The sequence below is a fragment of the Chiloscyllium plagiosum genome, unplaced genomic scaffold (assembly GCF_037043375.1).
Source record: "Chiloscyllium plagiosum isolate Xiang-an unplaced genomic scaffold, Cpla_swu_hap1 HiC_scaffold_12, whole genome shotgun sequence".
Taxonomy (NCBI): Eukaryota; Metazoa; Chordata; class Chondrichthyes; order Orectolobiformes; family Hemiscylliidae; genus Chiloscyllium; species Chiloscyllium plagiosum.
In genome coordinates this window covers 35329032-35350922 of record NW_028270150.1, presented here as the reverse complement: position 1 = coordinate 35350922, position 21891 = coordinate 35329032, and the positions used below count along the sequence as shown (strand labels likewise).

The following is a 21891-nucleotide window of genomic DNA, read 5'->3' as shown; positions in this document are numbered from 1 at the left end:
TTGCTAAGGCTCTTTGATGCCACGCTTGGTCAAATACAGCCTTAATGTCAAGGGCTGTCACTGTCATTTGACATGTTAGAAATGTTTACTTTTCCTCCACAACTTCCTCAATATCATCCACTGCAATGACAGAAGGCGTAACACCTACCCATTTACTTCCTTCCTCCTCACCGTCCAAGTTCGCATTGAATGGGGCCAGATGAAGCAGTGCTTTACCTGCACTTCACTCAATCACTACTCACAATGTAGTCTCCTCTACAGTGGGGAAACGAAATGCAGACTTGGTGACAACTTTGCAGAACACCCATGTTCTGTCTGCGCAAAAGGGCTCGGAGCTTTACAGTTGCCTGCCTCTTCAGTACACCACCATGAAGGGCTTATGCCCGAAATGTCGATTCTCCTGCTCCTCGGATGCTGCCTACTTGCTGTGCTTTCCCAGCAACACACACTCTACTGTGATCTCCAGCATCTGCAGTCCTCACTTTGTCCACCATGTTTCTTGGCCAATGTCCGTGTCAGGCTTGCTTCAGTGCTGCAGCCAAGATCAGCACCTCATTTTCTGCTTGGAGCCTTCTGGACTTAATATTTGAGTTCAACAATTTTAGGGATTGAGGCCATGTCCTTACTCAACCCCACACACCAGGCCTTGACATTACATGGGTTGCTAACCACACACAACCCATTGTTAGCTACTTATTGCCCTCAATAGCAGTTATTCATTCTGTCAGACTGACCTTTAACACCACTTTGTCTGTCCAACTATTTTTCTTTCTTTGGGTTCTATCTCCACCTATCATTTTTCTTCTTTCCCCCGCCCCTCATTCTGCCTAAATATCTACTTTTCCTCACTGCCATCAGTTCTGAACCCAAAACGTTTACCTCGCTTTCACTTCACAGATGTTGCCAGACTTCCTGATTCCCAGCAATATTTTTATTTTTGATTTCCTGTATCTGCAGTTCTTTTTTTTTAACTTTTCCGTTTGTCACTTGTGTTGCTCTGAAGATGCTGAGTGCTAATCTGATTCTTCTATGCAGTTATTGTAAATGAGAGCAAAACATTTGTTTTAAGGGATATACCAATTATTGGAAAGAATTGGTTTTATATTTTGCCGTATGCATGCATATGAAAGAGATTAATTGATCCATACACTGAGATTAATTGTAGTTGTTTAGAACTGTAGCCATTTATAGTTCAATGGGGAATCCTTTGATCTATTTATCAGAGCAATCCAAAAGATATCCACTATTTTGCTTTCTCCTCAACCCTTTTATCTTCTAATGTTTCAATATTTATCAACCTTTTCATTAAAATATGTAGTGGTGTGTGCCTGAACTGCACTCTGTGGAAAACCATTCCACTATTCACCATATCGATTTTGATGAAGGCTCATAAAATATGAATATTACTTGGACACTTGGGTTCTAAAGTGGAGGAAGAATGGAATTTAGTTTTCAGTTTTGTGAAGATTTTTTTGGAAAGGGTCAGAAGTCATTTTAGCAAATGAAGAATTTGTATGCTTTTGAATAAATGGTTAGTGATTCTCTGGGGAGATAATTTAAGTATTTTTGACTTGGGTTTGCAGCTCAGAGGGGAGAGGTTGGACAGTAGGGCAAGCTTCATTCACTATAATGCTATCAGTTTTAGCAGTCTCCAAAATAATAAGGGAGGAAGGCAGAAGTCCAGGGATACTCTGAGGGAAAAATCCAGAAATAGAAGCTAGTGGAGGAAGACACGGGGAAGACTTCCTACAAGGCTGTTGAAGATTAAAGAACCTATGTGCAATAGTGATAGTGAGCAGCTTGTTTGACAGCCTCAGGGAAAGTCTCAGGATTGAAAAGAATGAGTTCCATCTAAATATTCTTTTTGAAGTTTAGTTTTATTTCCATTTGTGTGATGAACTTTTTTATGCTGTTTCATTAAAAGTATATTGACAACCTCTCGTGAATTGGTTTAGAGACTGACCTCCATGGTAAACAAGAAGTAAAATATGTTATGATCCAACCAACCTGACTCTTTTGGATTTGATTCATTAAATATTACCATTAACTGAGATTTCCAGAATTTCGACCCAGCAGTACTAAACGAACAGTGATATATTTCCAAAATGGTGATGACTAGAGGAGAGCTTGTAATTAATGGTGTCCCCATTTGTCTGCTGCCTTTGTCTTCCTTGTCCTAGATGAAAGTGCTTGAGAGTTTAGAAGGTGTTGTCTAAGGAGCCTTGGTGAATTTCTGCAGTGCATCTTGTAATAGTACACACCGTTGCTACTGAGCAATGGTGGCGGAGAGACTGGAGACTTATGAAAGTGGTGCCATTCAAATGGATTGCTTTGTCTTATACGGTGTCAAGCTTCTTGAATGTTTTTGGAGCTGCCTGACAAGTGGGGAATATTCTATCACACTTCTGACTCGTGCCTTTAAGATAGTGGATAGGCTTTGTGGAATCAGAACGTGAGTAACTTACTGCACTATTTCTAGTTTCAGACCTGTTCTTATAGTCACTGTATTCACATGGATAATTCAGTTGAGTTTCAGGTCAATAGCAACTCCCAGGATGTTAATAGCGGGGGATTCAGTAATGCTAATACCACTTAATGTCAAGGGATGATAGTTAGATTGACTATCTCCAATAAAAGACAATGTCTGGCATTTGTGTGCCAGGAATGTTACTTGCCATTTTTCACCCGAAGCCTAGATATTGTTTAGGCCTTGTTACATTTAGATATGGATTGCTTCAGTGTGAGGAATTGAGTAGTGCTGAATGTCTTGCAATCAATGGTGAGCGTTCACACTTCTGACCTTGGGATGGAGGGAAGGTCATTGAAGCAGCTGAAGATGGTTAGGCTGAGGACAGTCCCCCCAAGGAACTCCAACAGAGATATTCTGGAGTTGAAATGGCTCGCTTCCAAAAAACAAAACTATTCTCCTATGTATCAGGTATGACTCCAGTGGTCTGAGTTTTCTCCACTTTCCATGGACACCAGTTTTGCTTGGACTCCTTGATGTCAAATTCAATCAAGTGCAGCCATGATGTCTAGGGCTGTCACTTTCATCTCTTATTGGGCATGTTTACTTTTCCATTTGTAGCTAGTGTTGCACAGAGCATGCTGAGTGCTTTTTGTCTGCATAATATACCAGGGCAATTTTCTACTTTGTCAGGTAGATTTTAGTGTTGTATCTATACTGGTGTAGCTTTGAATGCAGCAAAGTCTAGAGCATGTTTTCACTGCTGTTACCAGAATGTTGCAGAGCCCATAGCCTTTGCATTATCCAGTGCCTCCTACCATTTCATGACATCACTTTGAGTGAATCGAATTAGCTGAAGACTGACATTTTTGACGCTAGGGAGCCAAACTGGGTTATCTACTTGAAGATTGTCAAGAGCAGGTCAGCCTTGTCTTTTGTGCTGATGTGCTGTTCTCATCCATATTGAGGGTAGGGATATTTGTGGCGCAGTCTCTTACAATGTGTTGTTTAATTGTCCACTGCCATTCCCAACTGGATGGATGGCAGGTTGCCTTTATTGGTCAGTGCATTGAGTATAGGAGTTGGGAGGTTATATTACAGCTGTACATAGGTTAGGCCACTTTTGAATACTGTGTTCAATTCTGGTTTCCCTGTTGTAGGAAAGATGTTGTGAAACTTGAAAGGATTCAGAAAAGATTTGCAAAGATATTGCTGGGGTTGGAGGGTTTAACCTCTATAGGGGCTGAATAGGCTAGGACATTTTTCCCTGGAGCATTGGAGGCTGAGGGCTGACCTTAGAGGTTTATGAAATCATGTAGGCCATGAATAGGGTGGATAGTGAAGGTCTTTTTCCCAGGGTTGGGGAGTCCAAAACCAGACAGTATAGGTTTGAGGTAGGTGGAGAAATTTACGAGGGACCAAAGGGGCAACCTTTTCATGCAGAGGGTGGTCAGTGTATGGAATGAGCTGCCTGACGAAGTGGTGGAGGCTGGTATAGTCACACCATCTAAAAGGCATTCAAATGGATATATGAATAGGAAGGGTTTAGAGTGATACGGGCCAAGTGCAGGCAAATGGGACTAGATTAATTTAGGATGTCTGTTGGCATTGGTGATTTGGACCAAAAGGTCTGTTTCCAGGCTGTACATCTGACTGCTGAGCAAAGATCTGATCTATTGGTTGAGGGATCTCTTACCTCTGTCTATTACTTGCTACTTGTATAGTTTGACAAGCATATAGTTGTTTGGTAGCTTCAACAAGTTGAGACCTCATTGTTAGGTACACCTGGTGCTGCTCCTGGCATGCCCTCTTGTACTGTTCGGTGAACCAGGGTGGATCCCTTAACTTGCTGGTAATGGTAGAGTGAAAGATATGCTAGACCATGAGGTGGTAGATTGTGGTAACCTATGATTCTGTTGTTGCTGATGGACTATAACACGTCATGGGTGCCCTACTTGAGTTGCTAGATCAGATCAAAGTCTACCCCATTCAACATGGTAACAGTGCCACATAACATGACATGAGGTGTTGCTATTGTGAAGGCATGACTTTGTCTCCACAGGACTGTGCAGCATTTACTCTTTAACAGTTGTGTCATGGACTGATGTATCTGCAGAGGGCAGATTGGTGATTTGGTTAAGTATGTTTTCTCTTTTGCTTTGACTAATCTGTGAGACAGCTCTCCCAATTTTGGCACTAGCCTCCAGGTGTTCATAAGGAGAACATTACAGGGTCAACAAGGCTGGTCTTGCCTTGATTGACGCCTTGATCTTTGTTGAGACTTTGTTGCAGTAGTTACAACTGAGTGGTTTGTTTGGCCATTTCAAAGTGCATTTGAGAGTTAATCACATTGTTGCGGGTCTGGAGTCTCATGTAGGCCTGACCAGGTAAGGATGGCTTATTTCCTGAAGGACATTAATAAACCAGATGAGTTTCTCCTGATCATCATCAGTGAATTTGTAATCCTCATTAGATTCTTAATTCCAGATAGTTTTTTTTTGAATTTGAATTCTACCATCTGTTGTGGTAGTATTTAAATCTGGATTCTCCGAACATTTACCTGAGTTTATTGATGAACAGTCAACTGAAAAAACCATTAGGGCATCTTTTCCCCTTGAACAAAGACATTTTAATTCCCTTTCTCTTAAAAGTGAACCAGACAAATTAATAACCCTACGTCAAGCAAATCACCCCCCTTTTTTCCAATCAAAATTCTTCATACTTTATAAATAAAAATCTTTTTTGGACCAGTGAAACTAATCCCAATATCTATAAGTTATCATAATTACAGCTTTCTATCCTGAAAAAACTCTGGATTCTGTTATATGTGGCTTTAATCACCTTTTTAAAATTTCCTCTGCACTGTGCCCACCAAACAATCCCAGGACAGGGCAGCATGAGATTAGATACAGAGTAAAGCTTGTTCTACTCTTTTGGACTATATGGATAGCTCTCTTGACAGCATCAAACAAAAGTAATACAAGGACCTTTCCCATATAGACACAATCCCAATTCACCATTGGCCTTTATTATAGATATATATGCCTGTAGGCCAAGTAGCGCCTATGGAATGAGGCAACTTTAACCTTTTTAGTTCGAGATGAACTGAAACTTCACTCTGTTTGTCTCAACAGATGCTGCCTGACCTGCTGAACGTTTCCAAAATGTTTTCAGATTTTCAGCATCAATAGTTTGCTTTTGTGTTTTTCTTTGCATGTGTTTGAATTTGGAATTCATTAAGTGCATAATGAAATGTAGCCTGTTAATCCTTGCTGTCACTCGAGGTATTAAGTAAATTCTTGAATGCCTATTTTCTGTCTTCTTCCAGATCCTTCAGCATCTTTTGTTTAAAAAATATATTCCATTTGCCTGTTTTCATCACAACATTTATTATAATCTCCAAGTTCATTCCTCTAAATAGTATCCGACATGTCCATGTTGGCCTATCCTGCTAACCTAGCTATGTTCTGAAGAATTTTACAGTCAGTACTGTTTGCCAGACCCTGCTGCAAAGGTTTTAAAGGTAATATTATTTCAGCTAGCTCTACAAGGAAATAAAAGTACATGCAGAACTCATTGCTCAAATATGTATGTCACACCCAAGCTGCCTTTAATGAAAGCAATACTCATAACTTTAACCTTTGTTTCCAGATCCTTAGCCAATGTTGAATCCATGATGACACTCTGTGCTGTTGTGTCATAAACCCAAGTTGTTTTTCTAAATCTCGCTGAATGCCTTCCAAAACTCCTTGTAAACACATGTATAGTTATCAATTCAGCCACAGTTTCTTTGCAAAATATTATTAAATGTGTAATGGTGACATATTACATGGTGAACTTGTGGTTTTGAACCCTCACTCCCCTAAATGCTTTCTGAGCTTAAAAAAAATCGTGCCAATAAAAGGATTGAAAAACATGATAGGTGAATTGTCTGCCTATGTAAGTTTCAAAAATATGTATTGGCATTTTTTTTTAGATTCTTTTAAATCCTTTTAGGAGATGCAGTATTAATGTCATGTGCTTTCACAATGGTTACTTAAGTTTTTGGATATACTTTCTTCTGTCTTGTAAAAGTGTGAGATGCAGCTGGTTGAGGTGTTGTCGCATGTTTTAATGTCTTCTGACAATATACTTAACTGAGTTTGAAAGTATAACAAACCTGATCAAAAAGGGATCAAATGATCATGATAACATTGTTGACTTGATCAATGCTGTTTCTGTTGTTCGATGCAGAAACAAAACCATCGTAATATATACAGTATGTTTTGCTCAAGAAAATTGGTGTTCAAAAATACTTTGTGGGATAAAATTGTAGTGCTATCACTGAAAATTATGCAGGCTTTCTGTTTTCTATTTGGTAGTTTATTCTAATAAATGTTTGCTTTTTTAAAAAAATTTCAATACTTTGAAATACATTTGACATTTCTTATATTGACAATAGTTTGGATAAAGTGTATAAGTTTATAAGAAATGTTCAGTTCTGTTTAGAGATACTGACTTACTACTTTGTATTCCCATTGTCACAAAAGCAAAATAATATGGATGCTGAAAATTTGAAATAGAAGCAGGAAAAAAAGTCTCAAAAGCACTTGACTGGTCAAACCATTTCTGTGTTGAGAATATTTGTTGTACAAATGCTACAGCTTCTGCCTCTAGCATTTTTGTTTCTGTTAAAATTACTGAATGTTTGTAGCTTTCTTTTTCTGTAGAATGAGTGTGACTGTACTTTTTGTCACAGTCAGCTTTTATCCCAACAAGTCAGTCACTGGTTTTTAAACAGAAGTTTGTTCCAGTATTTAGAGGTCAGTCAGTGATGATATGTTTCAAGTAAAGGTAGGTTAGCCCACTGTCAAGTTTGCTTCTCAGTTGACCAAAATGAACTTTCACTCGTAAACATTACGAGTAAACCTCTGTATTCTATAGGTAAATATCATCCCACAATCAATGTAGTAACTAGTAAATCTTTAATTTTATCTTAGGGATAAAGACCTAGCTGAAGCATTGGATGAAGGTGGCTATGATCTGGACACACTAAGAAACATAATTCAAGGGCGATGCATACCAACAGACCAAAGGGCCAAAGTTTGGAAGGTAAATAATGAATGGTAAAGATAAACAAAATTGGCTACTTTGAACCCACAGAAATTGATTAAATTATTCCACTGAGGCAAACCAGAGGTGCACTGTCATTAACTTCTTTAATAACTTAACTCACTTGCCACTAACTGCAGGTTTAAGTTTTCAGACATTAAAAATGCCATTTTGTATGTATTCATTTATTATCTAGTAAGGAAATTCACTGGATGCTTTGGTCCAAAGTCACACAAGCCAGAAGATATTGTGTTTGATTCTCATTCTTTATATGTTGAGCTAATCTGAACAAGGAAAGAAACACATGTGCTTCATCTGGCTTCAGTGTTCCCGGGTTAGAGATAAAAATAACAACTGAAATATACCTGAAAGATTCTCTCCAATGACACGGGCTAAAACACATGAGTACAGGATGTCTGACCTGTATTGTCAGCCAGTCCTCTGATCTTTGCTTGCAAGGAAAGAAAAAAATGCATAAAATGTAGCCACGCACTTTCAAGCGTTTGGAAAAATGTTTCTCAGTGACACCAGTTCTATGAAGATTTCTGCTGTCGAAATAAGACCTACATGGTCATTACAACTCCAGTAGCTCAGAGGAATATAGGGCCTCTCCTAACTCGATGCAGTGCTGAATATGGAAGTACACTGTCCTGTTCCTCAGATGCAGCCTGACCTGCTGTGCTTTTCCGCACCACACTTTTTGACTCTGACTGCAGCATCTGCAGTCTTCACTTTCACCTAGTACCACTCCAGGGGTCAGTTCTGTAAATGGGTGAATTTAAAACAGGTCTCAACTTGGACTCTAACTCCAAATTGGGGATTTTTTTTAAAGGGGTTCCCCATTCCGGTAACTGTTGGACAGTTCCTGGATAATTACCATCTTAGGACTTAAGAGGGGTCCGGTAAGATACTTTTAAGGGTACGGCCTGGCATCTGACTATCCACAGACTATTACAAAATAATTCCATCTCTCCTGAAGATGATAACTCTTGGGATATTAAATGTACATTATTTAATGCTTTGTTTCTTGCTCTTTTGCAAGCGGAGATCTTGATTATGATGAGCCTGTGTGCTGCGAAATTGAGACTTCAGAAAGCATGTGGAGCCCATTTACCAGATTATTACCAAGGATTGTAATATGAGAAGATATTACATAACTATGATTGTATTAGTTGGTATATAGAAATTTGAAAATTGATTTGACAGGAATATGTAGGACAGGCAGGGGTTTTGTTTTCTGCCCGTGGGCTTGTCCAGGGCAGAGGGACATAATCTTAAAATCTGAGCTGGTCCATTCAGAGAAGGTAATCAATACTTCCTCTTCATGAATGGTAGAAGCTGACACAATGTTCCACAAAGCAATAGATGCTAGCTCAATTAGTAAATGTAAATCTTTCTTTTATATATCTTTTGCTTGCCAAAAATATTAAGTGATATGAATTTCAGCTCAATGTTTGAATTTAGGATGCAGACCATCCATGATCTATAAAGCAGGTTTGAGAGATGAAATGGATTTCTCCTGTTCCCATACCATGAAACTGTACCCCAGTAAAAGATTATAACTTTAGAAGATGTTTCTGCAAAGTAAACTAAAATACACAGCTTGTTTCATTATGCATTAATTTGGGTTCTGTTTCCTCCTGTTTCTATTAAATTGAAATGTCATTTATTTGAGAGAGGCATACTAACTGTTTGATGGGAAGTCTGCTTCTGCAGGGTCGTCTGATTCTATTAGGCATGCCTTGCCTTAGCAAAGCCCTCAGCTACGACTTAAAGGTCATGGATTCCAGTCCTAACATTCAGTTTTGAATGAACAATCAAAGCTAGCATTAGCTAGACTGTCTTGTTAGAAACCAAAAATATATTTTTTTAAATTGAATGAAGTTTGAGATTCCACAAACTTAGAGAATAAAGCTGCAAGATTTTATAGTTTTGAACAAAGGGCATAAACTTTATTGTCCAGAGTTTGAAAAATAATCTACTGGATGTATGTGCAATTTATACTCAAACATTTAAAATTAAATCCCACAGGTCATATTAAATAGCTGATGCAGTCAAGTCAGATCCATTTCAGCCAAACCTTATTAAAGTTTTAATAGCAAAAGGATGCTGGAAATCTGAGACAGAGGATCTCACCAGGTTGAGCAGCATCTGTGGAGAGAGAGAGACAGAGTTAACATTTCAAGTCCAGTAGATTCTCTTCACGACAGTACTGACGAAGACTGGACTCAGTGTTAACTCATTTCTCTATCCACTCAGCAGGTCTTGCAGCATCTGTGGATAGAGAAATGAGCTAACACTGAGTCCAGTCTTCTTCAATGCTGTTCTGGAGAGAATCTACTGGACTTGAAATGTTAACTGTTCTCTCTCCACAGATGCTGCAAAATGGCTGAGATTTTCCAGGATTCTCTTTTTTTCATCAAGCTTTGCCTCTTTCTCAAGAGATACCAAGCATTCACACTTAAAAATTTAATGTCAGAATGTTGTCAAACATCTCCAACTCAGACTGCCTCAAAGACTGTTCATATTTTGATCATTGAATCTCCTCTACCAAGTTTTGCAGAATTCATGAGCCACCTACTTAACTACACATTCTCAGCTTCTTGACAGATTACAAATTTCGATGAACTGGTTCTGGATTTTTCAACTGCACCAAACAAACACTGTCTTCAGCTTCAACTCTCTTCCCTCTTTTTTTTTCCCGTCCCATTCAACTGCGTATTGTTTTCTCTAACTGTCATTTAACAGTCTAACTGATTTGATGAGCTGCTGAATCTCCCGAGCCCCAAAAGTGTGGAACTGCCAAACAACTTGCCCGTGCACTTTCCTGAGGTCCAACTTCAGTGCATCTGCCAGCAGCATCACTTCAGCTTCATAGAGTCTCTTTCCCCTGCTCAATAACTGGAACAGACAACTGATTCTAGAACCAATTTGAGTTACCTATTAAAACATTTGTAACATTTTTTTCTGCTCATGTTTCTAGGTAGCATCAAATGTAATCCGTGATAGACCATCTTTTGCCTTAACTGTTATGATTTTCACAGACGCTGGATTTCACAGCAGACTTGTCTACAGAAAATTGATTTTATTTCACAGTATTGAGGGATTGCCCTATTGTAAACATACTTAGCTTGCTCAGAAAATGTAAAAGATCCAATGGAATTGTTCAGAGAAGAACCATGGAAATTTCCTCTGCATTCTAGATGATATTTGTGTCTCAACAACACTACAAATATCAGATTACAGGTCATTTCTCTCATTCATTGTAGGTTTTGCCATATTATCAATTACCTACCAAGTTTGTCTACAAAAAGCATTTAAATGTGAAACATATTATATCCATTGAATTTCTTTCCTTTGATCTTTTACATTTTAACCCATTGTACATTTCAGATTTCACTAAATGTAGCAGGGAAAGTGGGCAGCTTAGGATCATGGGATGGATCTCTAGATCTACCTGAACAGACATTAATACAGGACGACTGCCAAAAACTCATTGGTGAGTGAATTAAGTAACTTATGTAAATCAGGGTGTTTGTGACTCCAGATTTTAAAAAAATTACTGATAGGATATGGTCATCACTACCTAATTAGCCATCCTTAATTGTCCTATAAAAGGTGATAGTGAGCTGTCTTCAGGAATCAGTCCAGTCCTTGGGGTGTAGGACCGTCCACAATGCTGTTAGGGAGGAACTTGCAGGATTTTCACCGAGCATTAGTGAAGGAACACGGAGATAGTTTGAAGTCAAGATAGTGTATATCTTGGAAGGGAACTTGAAAGTACTGGTCACACAGTTATGCAGCATAGAAACAGGCCCTTTGACCCATCATGTCTGTGTCAACCAACAAGCACCAAACTGTTATAATCCTATTTGTCTGCACTTGGTCCAAAGCCGACTATGTTCAGATGCATATTAAATATTGTGAGGGAACCTGCCTGCATCACCCTCTCAGGCAGTGTGTTGCATGTTTCTACCAACTTGTGGGTGATAAACAGTCTTCCTGCAGTCCAATCTAAATCATTTCTCATCACCTTAAACTTATGCCATTTGGTCTTTAGCACATTTGCCATGGGGAAATGATTCTCGCTATCCACTCTGCATATGCCTCTCATAATTTTGTTTATCTCAGTCAGATTGACTCCTCAGTCTCTTCTGCTCCAGGGAAAACAAACCAAGTCTATCCAGTCTCTCCTCATAACTGGCAACATCCTGGTGAATCTCCTCTGTATCCACTCCAGTGCAATCACATCCTTCCAATAGTGCAGCAATCAGAACCATGTACTGTATTCCATCTGTAGCCTAACCAAAGTTTTGTAAAGTTGTAACAAGACTTCCGTGCTTCTTTATTCTACATACCAGCTAATGAAAGCAATTATCCTGTATGCCTCCATATCCCTGCCTACCTGTGCTGACACCTTCACGGATTTATGGACTTGTACATCAACATCCCCAAGATCCTCAGTACTCCCCAGGGAGCTACAAATTCCTTGTATCCTTCCCTTATTCGACCTCAAAAAATGTATCTCGTCACACTTATCAGGAATACGCTCCATCTGCCATCCAAATTAAATCGTATCAAATAGTAAGGGTGTCAGTACTGATCCCTGTGGCACAGCACTGGTCACAGGCTTCCAATCACAATAACAACCCTTCAGCCTCCTAATTGCAAGCCAATTTTGGATCCAGATGTCAACTTGCCTTGAATTCCATGGCATCTTGTTTTTTGGACGAGCCTTCCATGTGGTACCTTGCCAAAGGCCTTAGTGAAATTCATGTCAACTGCACTACCACATAAATATATTTAGTCACCTTTTCAAAAGCTCTCAGTTGAATTAGTCAGAAAGGATTTCCCTTCAATAAATCTCTGCTGACTATCTCTGATCAATCCCTGCCTTTCTAGGTGTTAGTGTATCTTATCCTTCAGAACTTTTTCCAATAACTTCCTCATCACTGACATCAAAATAACTGGTCTGTAATTATCTGGGATATTCCTGCTGCACTTCTTGAACAAAGAAAGCACATAAACTATCACTTGGCACCTCACATGTGGTTAGCGATGTGTTATATGTCTCCACCAGAGCCCCAGCAATCTCCTACCTTGACTCGCATAGCAGCCTGGGATGCATCTCATCAGGCCCAGGGGAATAATGCACATTTATGCCTGCTAAAACATTTAATACCACCTCCCTATTAATCTTAACACAAATGTAGTATTGATCTAATCTCTAGAGCTTCATTCCAACTAAAATCTCCAGATGAAACGTATGTCGCCTTTGTTAGTACAGATGGGAAATGTTCATTTAATACTTCATCTAATGTCACTGGCTCCGTGCAGATTGCCCAATTGAATTGAGTGGAATTATCACATGGACTCAAGTACAAGGATACAGGTGTACAGTGAAAAGTTTACAACGTTGCCATTCAAAGTGCAATCTTAGGTGCATAGATAAAAAATCTTAAATAAAAAGTAGAAAACTTAAGAACAAAGTTAAAAGTTCAACATTAAATTCTTTTCCATGTAAAGTAATAAATAAGAAATAAAGTTAAAGTTTCAAATTACACTCTTCTAACTTTGGGCCCTGCTGTTGCATCACATGTGGCTTTCCCCAGAAGGGCTCGATCTCTTTCCTGCGCTGAGCTTCGTCTCTTGATCCCTGTGCATCCGCGCTGCTGTCTCACCGCTGTCCACCATCTGGGCTCGCCAGCTGCCTCGCTACAGGCCACTATAGTCCCACTCTGGGCCCCCAGTCTCTTCTACGATGCAGCTGACCACCAGAATTCTGCTTGGACCCACTAACTGCCTTATGAGTGACTGGCAAAGTCCCTGGTCTGGGCCCCCAGCTGCTGCTGCTGCTGCCTCTGCCTCCGCCTCCGCCTCTGTGACTGAGTTCCCTCCTCTCTAATAGGCCCTATTCTTTCCCTGGTCTGACTATTGTATTTAATGTACTTATAAAATACTTTGATGTTTTCCTTAATCCTATCTGTCAAAGATATTTCATGGCCCCTCTTTGCCCTCTTAATTTCTTTTTTAAACATCACCACACACACAGCGCCTGGAGGATTTCCCTGTTTGTAATGGAAACTCACAATAACCCTTGACATTCAGGGTTCCGTGGATCTGCTGCCCTTGCCTGTCATCCTTCATTTGTCGAGGAACATACTGGCCCCGAACACACACTATACTTTTAAAAGACTCCCACTTTCTGAATGCAGACTCACGTACACATAGCTACTCCCAGTATGACTGTCAAAATTTGTCTCATGATATTGAAATTGGCCTTTCTCCTGTTTAGGAGAAAGTGAGGTCTGCAGATGCTGGAGATCAGAGCTGAAAATGTGTTGCTGGAAAAGCGCAGCAGGTCAGGCAGCATCCAGGGAACAGGAGAATCGACGTTTCGGGCATAAGCCCTTCTTCAGGAAGGGCTTTCCTGAAGAAGGGCTTATGCCCGAAACGTCGATTCTCCTGTTCCCTGGATGCTGCCTGACCTGCTGCGCTTTTCCAGCAACACATTTTCAGCTTTCTCCTGTTAGACTGTTAGCTTCTGCACTATACTTATGGGTGTTATTGTCACTCTCCCCAAGATGCCCATTGATAGTTTAGCCACTTGACCAGTTTCATTCCCTAGATTAGGCCTGACACTAACCCCAGTGTAGAAGGGCTGACTACATACTGGCATAAAAAGCTCTCCTGTTCGCACTTCAAAATTCTACCCTGTCTAATCATTTTATACTGATGCAATTCCAGTAAATGTTAACAAAGTTGAAATCCCCTACAACTATATCACTATTGGGAAGTTAAGAAACATATAAAGTTAAAAGAGAAAAGGTATAACATAGCAAAGATAAGTGGGAAAACTGAGGACTGGGAAGCTTTTAAAGAGCAACAGAGGATTACTAAGAAGGAAATACGCAGAGGAAAAATGAGGTACGAAGGTAAACTGGCCAATAATATAAAGGAGGATAGTAAAAGCTTTTTTAGGTACGTGCAGGGCAAAAAAATGGTTAGGACTAAAATTGGGCCCTTGACGACAGAAACAGGGGAATATATTACGGGGACCAAAGAAATGGCAGCAGAATTAAATGGGTACTCCAGATCTGTGTTCACTGGGGAAGACACAAGCAATCTCCCTGAGGTAACAGTGGCTGAAGGATCTGAACTTAAGGGAATTTATATTTGCCAGGATTTGGTGTTGGAGAGACTGTTAGGTCTGAAGGTTGATAAGTCTCCGGGGCCTGATGGTCTACATCCCAGGGTACTGAAGGAGGTGGCTCGGGAAATCGTGGATGCGTTGGTGATTATTTTCCAGAGTTCGATAGATTCGGGGTCGGTTCCTGAGGGTTGGAGGGTGGCTAATGTTATACCACTTTTTAAGAAGGGTGGGAGAGAGAAAGCAGGAAATTATAGACCAGTTAGTCTGACCTCAGTGGTGGGAAAGATGCTGGAGTCTATTACAAAGGATGAAATTACGGCACACTTGGATAGTAGCAACAGGATAGGACAGAGTCAGCATGGATTTATGAAGGGGAAATCATGCTTGACTGATCTTCTTGAATTTTTTGAGGATGTAACTCTGAAGATGGACGAAGGAGATCCAGTAGATGTAGTGTACCTGGACTTTCAGAAAGCTTTTGATAAAGTCCCACACAGGAGGTTAGTGAGTAAAATTAGGGAGCATTGGTATTGGGGGCAAAGTACTAACTTGGATTGAAAATTGGTTGGCTGATAGGAAACAAAGGGTAGTGATAAACGGCTCCATTTCGGAATGGCAGGCAGTGACCAGTGGGGTACCGCAGGGATCCGTGCTGGGACCGCAGCTTTTTACAATATATGTTAATGATATAGAAGATGGTATCAGCAATAACATTAGCAAATTTGCTGATGATACAAAGCTGGGTGGCAGGGTGAAATGTGATGAGGATGTTAGGAGATTACAGGGTGATCTGGACAAGTTAGGTGAGTGGGCAGATGCATGGCAGATGCAGTTTAATGTGGATAAATGTATGGTTATCCACATTGGTGGCAAGAACAGGAAGGCAGATTACTACCTCAATGGAATCAATTTAGGTAAAGGGGCAGTACAGAGAGATCTGGGTGTTCTTGTACACCAGTCAATGAAGGCAAGCATGCAGGTACAGCAGGTAGTGAAGAAGGCTAATAGCATGTTGGCCTTCATAACAAGAGGAATTGAGTATAGAAGCAAAGAGGTTCTTCTGCAGCTGTACAGGGCCCTGGTGAGACCACACCTGGAGTACTGTGTGCAGTTCTGGTCTCCAAATTTGAGGAAAGACATTCTGGCTATTGAGGGAGTGCAGCGTAGGTTCACGAGGTCAATTCCTGGAATGGCGGGATTACCTTACACTGAAAGACTGAAGCGACTGGGCTTGTATACCCTTGAGTTTAGAAGACTGAGAGGGGATCTGATTGAGACATATAAGATTATGAAAGGATTGGACACTCTGGCAGCAGGAAACATGTTTCCACTGATGGGTGAGTGCCGATCCAGAGGACACAGCTTAAAAAAAAAAAGGGGTAGACCATTTAGGACAGAGATGAGGAGAGTGGTGGCTGTGTGGAATGCTCTGCCCCAGAGGGCAGTGGAGGCCCAGTCTCTGGATTCATTTAAGAAAGAGTTGGATAGACCTCTCAAAGATAGTGGAATCAAGGGTTATGGAGATAAGGCAGGAAGAGGATACTGATTAGGAATGATCAGCCATGATCATATTGAATGGCGGTGCAGGCTCGAAGGGCTGAATGGCCTTCTCCTGCACCTATTGCCTATTGTCTCACTCTCTATCTTTCTCTGACTGTTGGAAGGCCTGTTGTATAATCCTAGCAAAGTGATCGTCCTTTTTTTAATTTCTAAATTTGAGCCAGATGGCCTCATGTGAAGAGTCTTCTGAGCCATTCTCCCCCATTATTGTTGTAATGGTCTCCTTTATCAATAATGCAATGCCCCCACCCCTCTCTCATTCTACCCGGCTCTCTCAATTCCTATTGGTAGACCTAATTTCTTTTCATCTATGTCATTGGTACTAACATCCTAAAACTGTTGGCTGTTGACCCTGCAGCCATTCTGTTACCCAGCCACGAGCAAGTCTATATATCATTTGAGAGTCTCATTTGCAACCACACTGCCTGACAGTTCCCCTATCAATCAAGTCCCCGATCACTAAACCCCTCCCAGTTTTTCATTCTTTCCCTTGCTGTGCAGCAGAGTCAACCATTGTGCCACAAACTTGGCTCTTGCTGCTTTCCCCGAGAGGCTACCCCCACAACAGTATCCAACATGATATAATTATTTGAGAGGGGTATATTGTCCATACCTACTAGGCTTCCTAGTGGTAATACAATGCTTTTCTGTCTGTAGAGCCAAGGGGAGAATGGGAATGCTGTTGAAGGGCATTAGTTAGATCTTAGCTTGTTTGAGATGGCCATTATCTAGCATTTGTGTGCAATCCCATAGTTGTTGGCAAGCAGAAGCTCTTGTCATCAATAACTGGTCACTAGCTCATAGACCAGTCAGCCACTGTATTCTTGATGAAGGGCTTTTGCCCGAAACGTCGATTTTCCTGCTCCTTGGATGCTGTCTGAACTGCTGTGCTTTTCCAGCACCACTCTAATCCAGCTATTTATCAGCCAAAGCTCCATCGTACACTCGCTTGGCTCCAGCTCATCTACATACTCCACCTCCAATGCTGCTTGTACAATCAGTTATGTAAACTGTACCTGCAATGAATATTGGATGACTTTTAAAATCTGCAACAATCCTCCAAACATCTTTGGTTTTTAAAACCATTCTCTTTCCACTTCAGTAAACAATCAAAAATACAAACAATAAAAATGATACAATATTAATTATGATTGAGAGGAATCTTTTATATTTCCAAGGTCCTCAGTGCAGACCATCAACCACATTGAAAAGAGTGAAAGTAAAAACTAGATAAATTGAGAAATTATGGCTGGCTGTGTCGGTTTTGGCTTTAAAATTCTGAAAGTTGAGGGAGAAATAGAATTTTGCAGCACATGAAACCATATGGCCAGTTGCATGTACAGTTTCTCTGGACAAAAAGTCCTATCCACTTAGTCCCATTCACTCCTTCCTCCCATCCTTTTCATTTTTTTTCATATACTTGTCTACTTCTGTTGGTACCTATTCTGCCTTCATTATTTTCTGGTACAGTCTTTCATGCCCTGATTTCTCTGACTATGTTCAAATTGGTGGCAGCCTTGCATCAAATGAGGTAATGTTTTGTCATGTGGTCAATTCTGTGTTGCATTTACCTAGTATTACTCTGTGCCATTGTGGCATGGCAATCTCTCGCACAATTGCTGCAGAAAAGATGATCAAGTGATATAAATTTTGTTAAATTCTGGTGGTTTAATTTACGTAGAAATATGATGATATTATTGCTTTAAGAAGTGTATTTTGTTTGTTCTTTTTGGAGAGGTTTTAAGACCGAGGTGACAAGTTATCAATTGAAAGCTCAAAAAGTAAAAAGCTTTTGAAGCCTCGGGTTCGTTTTTTTTTTTAAAAATAGGAACAATAGAAGCAATCTGTTGTGGGGTGGATCAACCGTAGAACTAGGATTTTTCGTTTTAGTTTTCAGCAGCAGCTGCTGGCCTCTTGAAGCTGGATGTGGAAGCTGTTTTTCGTCTCTCGGTTACAGCGGGGGTTCGATTCCAGCTGCTAGACTTGGGAAACCATCTGTTTTACAGAATTTGCCTTTGGCAGGGATGTATTTGAGATGTTACTATATTAGAACAGTTACTGTCTAGGTAAATAGTCTATTACTCTAAGTTTTCCAATAGGGTTAAGTTTTTACAATTTCTTCTTTGTTGTATTTTAATAATAGCGTATGAATAAAATGTGTTTTGCTTCAAATCTAATAGTTTGACCAATTCAATTGCATCCTGAATCAAGTACCTGGCATTTGCCTTTGAAATAAGAGAAAGTTAGGGTCTAGGCTATCTTAATATATTTTGCTGGGGTTTGGTCTGGTCCATCACAAAGGTATGTATTGTTGAAAAAAGGTATGTATTGATGTCAAGCTGGCATTTTAGGTAACTCCTCTAGCTTTGGTCACTATAGTCTATAATCAAAGGAATAATCCTGCCTCTCGTTTCACATATCCTGGTAGCACCATTACTTCTGGCTTCCTTTGTAGAAATGTGTACTAAGTGCATTTTTTGTTTTACAAGGACTAGACCTTTTTTTCCTTTCCATAAAGCTTCAAAGGCTTAGCATAATGCAGCTCTAAAATTATGTCCCATAATTTTGATTGTTAATATTTTGTTTTTTCTAACCTATAGACTATCTTGCAGTACCAGAAGAGGAAAAAGCACAATTACTTTCAGATATTGAGTCTGTGATCACATTCTACTGCAAATCCCGAAATATCACGTACATGCAGAGTCTTGGCTGGACTGACTTACTTAAACCACTTATTCCACTCCAGTTACCACGAAATGATTTGTATAACTGTTTTTATGCCATCCTGAATAAATATATACCTCGGTAAGAACATAAATATCAGCTGAACCAGTTTTGTATAGCATATGGTCAACATGTCTCCATTTTTGACTTTGCAGTGCCAATTAATTGATTGGTGCTAGTTGATTACTTTCATTGTGATAGCATTAAATGAAATGCCTGCTGACATAGATAATTGCATGCCAAGTTGAAGTTTTGTTTTCAACATTGGAATATTTTTTTAAACAGAGATTGTATCCCCAAAGGTCGACCATTCCACCTCTTCAGGCTTCTTCTGCAATATCATGAACCAGAGCTTTGCTCTTTTCTTGACACAAAGAAAATTACTCCAGACTCCTATGCAATCAACTGGGTAAATATATCTGTTTTTGAAAGAAAAATGCATTTTTCAACATGCCAGCCACTACATAGCATAAAACCCCTTTTTGAACGGTTTGTCAAAATCTTCTACGTGTGGATACAATAATGATGCACAGAAGTATATTTTTCATAAAATTCAGTTCAGTTAATTGTAGGCCCATTTTCCAACGCAGCTGGCAATTTAGACTAGTCTTTTAAGTTTTGGATGTACAGTTTTACAGTTAACTGATATGTTTAAAAAATATGTATTTTCATTATTTAATAGAACCTGACAAGTATTAGTCTTCAGTTCATTATGCAGACCTTATATATCCTATGCCAAAGTGGGGAAAAATGCTTTGATTATTTTGCTTTTAATTAATATTTTCTTGTTTTATATCCACTTAAATAAATTTCTGTACTGGACCATATCCTTGGCTTTTCTCAAACTAGTGGCTGCTGGTATAAGTTCTAACATCACAGGCTACCAGTAAATTATTTGAGAATTCAAGTTATTCTGCACGTTTCTACCCAAGAAAACATTTCATTGTGCTACAATCATCTGACCACTCCAGCATGACATAGGATAGTGTAATCAGCCAATTGGTAGTACAGAACCTGAATATCCCTGAAAAATGGTACAATTTTTCAAAGCTTTTTTGTCTTTCACTCATCAGGGCAATTTTCAAGAAATACCAAGCTGAAGGAAAAAGAGAATGTGTACTGTATGAGAAGAGTGTGCTGATTGGTTATCAAGTTGTCTCTTATTAGTAGACGCATTGTCATGAGAATGTGCCAGTTAGTGATGGCATAGTGCCTCAGTGGTTAGCACTGCTATGGGACCAGGTGATTACACCTTTGGGTGATTGTGTGGAGTTTGCATATTTTGCCTGTGTCTGCATGGGTTTCCTCCCACAGTCCAAAAATGAGCCCGTTAGGTGGATTGGCCATGCTAAATTGACAATAGCGTGCCAGGGTGTGTAATTTAGATGGATTAGTCAACTGAAATGCAGGATTTCGGGGTGGGATGCTCATTGAAGAGTCTGTGTGGATGAGCTGAATAGCCTGATTCCATACTGTAGGAGTTCTATGATTCTATGACTGTGTTCTAGAGTTGTAAAGGTGTACAGTATGGAAACAGACCCTTCGATCCAACTCGTCCATGCTGACCAGACATCCTAACCGAATCTAGTCGCATTTGCCAGCACTTGGCCCATATCCCTCTAAACCCCTCCTATTCATATACCCGTCCAGATGCCTTTTCAAATGTTGTAACTGTACCAGCCTCCACCACGTCCTCTGGCAGCTCATTACGTCCCCCACCACACTGTGAAAAAGTTGCCCCTTAGGTACCCTTTATGTCTTTCCCCTCTCGATCTAAACCTATGCCCTGTAAAAGACTGTCAATTTATCCAATCCATGCCCCTCATGATTTTATAAACCTCTATCAGGTCACCGCTCAGCCTCTGACACTCCAGGGAAAACAGCCCTAGCCTATTCAACTTCTCCCTATAGCTCAAATCCTCCAACCCTGGCAACATCATTGTACATATTTTCTGAACCCTTTCAAGTTTCACAACACCCTCCTGATAGGAAGGAGACCAGAATTGCACACAATATTCCAAAAGTGGCCGAACCAATGTCCTGTACAGCCGCAACATGACTTCCAAGCTCCTGTACTCGATGCTCTGACCAATTAAGGAAAGCGTATCAAACATCATCTTCACTATCCTATATACCTGCGACTCTACTTTCAAGGAACTATGAACCTGCGTGCCAAAGTTTCTTTGTTCAGCAATACTCCCTTGCACCTTACCATTAAGTGTATGAGTCCTGCTCTAATTTGCTTTTCCAAAATGCAGTACCTCACATTTACCTAAATTAAACTCCATCTGCTACTCCTCAACCCATTGGCCCATCTGATAAAGATCCCTTTGTACTCTGAGGTTGTGGTGGACCTGACCAGGTAGTCACGAAGGGAATGGTCTTTGCGGAAGGTGGAAAGGGGTGGGAGGGAAATATATCCCTGGTGCTGTGGTCTTTTTGGAGGTGGCGGAAATGTCGGCGGATGATTTGGTTTATGCGAAGGTTGGTAGGGTCGTAGGGTCCACCCTGACCTTAAATTTTCCTGGACCATCTCTGACACCTCCCTCCCCTTCCTGGACCTCTCCATCTCCATTAATGACGACCGACTTGACACTGACATTTTTTACAAACCCACCGACTCCCACAGCTACCTGGATTACACCTCTTCCCACCCTACCTCTTGCAAAAATGCCATCCCATATTCCCAATTCCTCCGCCTCTGCCGTATCTGCTCCCAGGAAGACCAGTTCCACCACAGAACACATCAGATGGCCTCCTTCTTTAGAGACCCCAGTTTCCCTTCCCACGTGGTTAAAGATGCCCTCCAACGCATCTTGTCCACATCCCGCACCTCCGCCCTCAGACCCCACCCCTCCAACTGTAACAAGGACAGAACGCCCCTGGTGCTCACCTT

General features: G+C 40.4%; 1 protein-coding gene across 3 annotated transcripts in view; it reads left to right on the top strand.

The window, feature by feature from the left end:
• tbc1d23 (TBC1 domain family, member 23) overlaps positions 1-21891 on the top strand; it is an 80064-nt gene that overhangs the window by 10485 nt on the left and 47688 nt on the right. For 2 of the 3 annotated variants that reach the window (XM_043701148.2, XM_043701147.2), the window contains exons 2-5: positions 7447-7558; positions 10952-11057; positions 18872-19076; positions 19281-19404. In XM_043701148.2, coding sequence (XP_043557083.2) covers positions 7447-7558; positions 10952-11057; positions 18872-19076; positions 19281-19404 — 547 coding nt within the window. The remainder of the gene's footprint in view (positions 1-7446; positions 7559-10951; positions 11058-18871; positions 19077-19280; positions 19405-21891) is intronic. The other variant, XM_043701149.2, reaches the window with a different exon arrangement.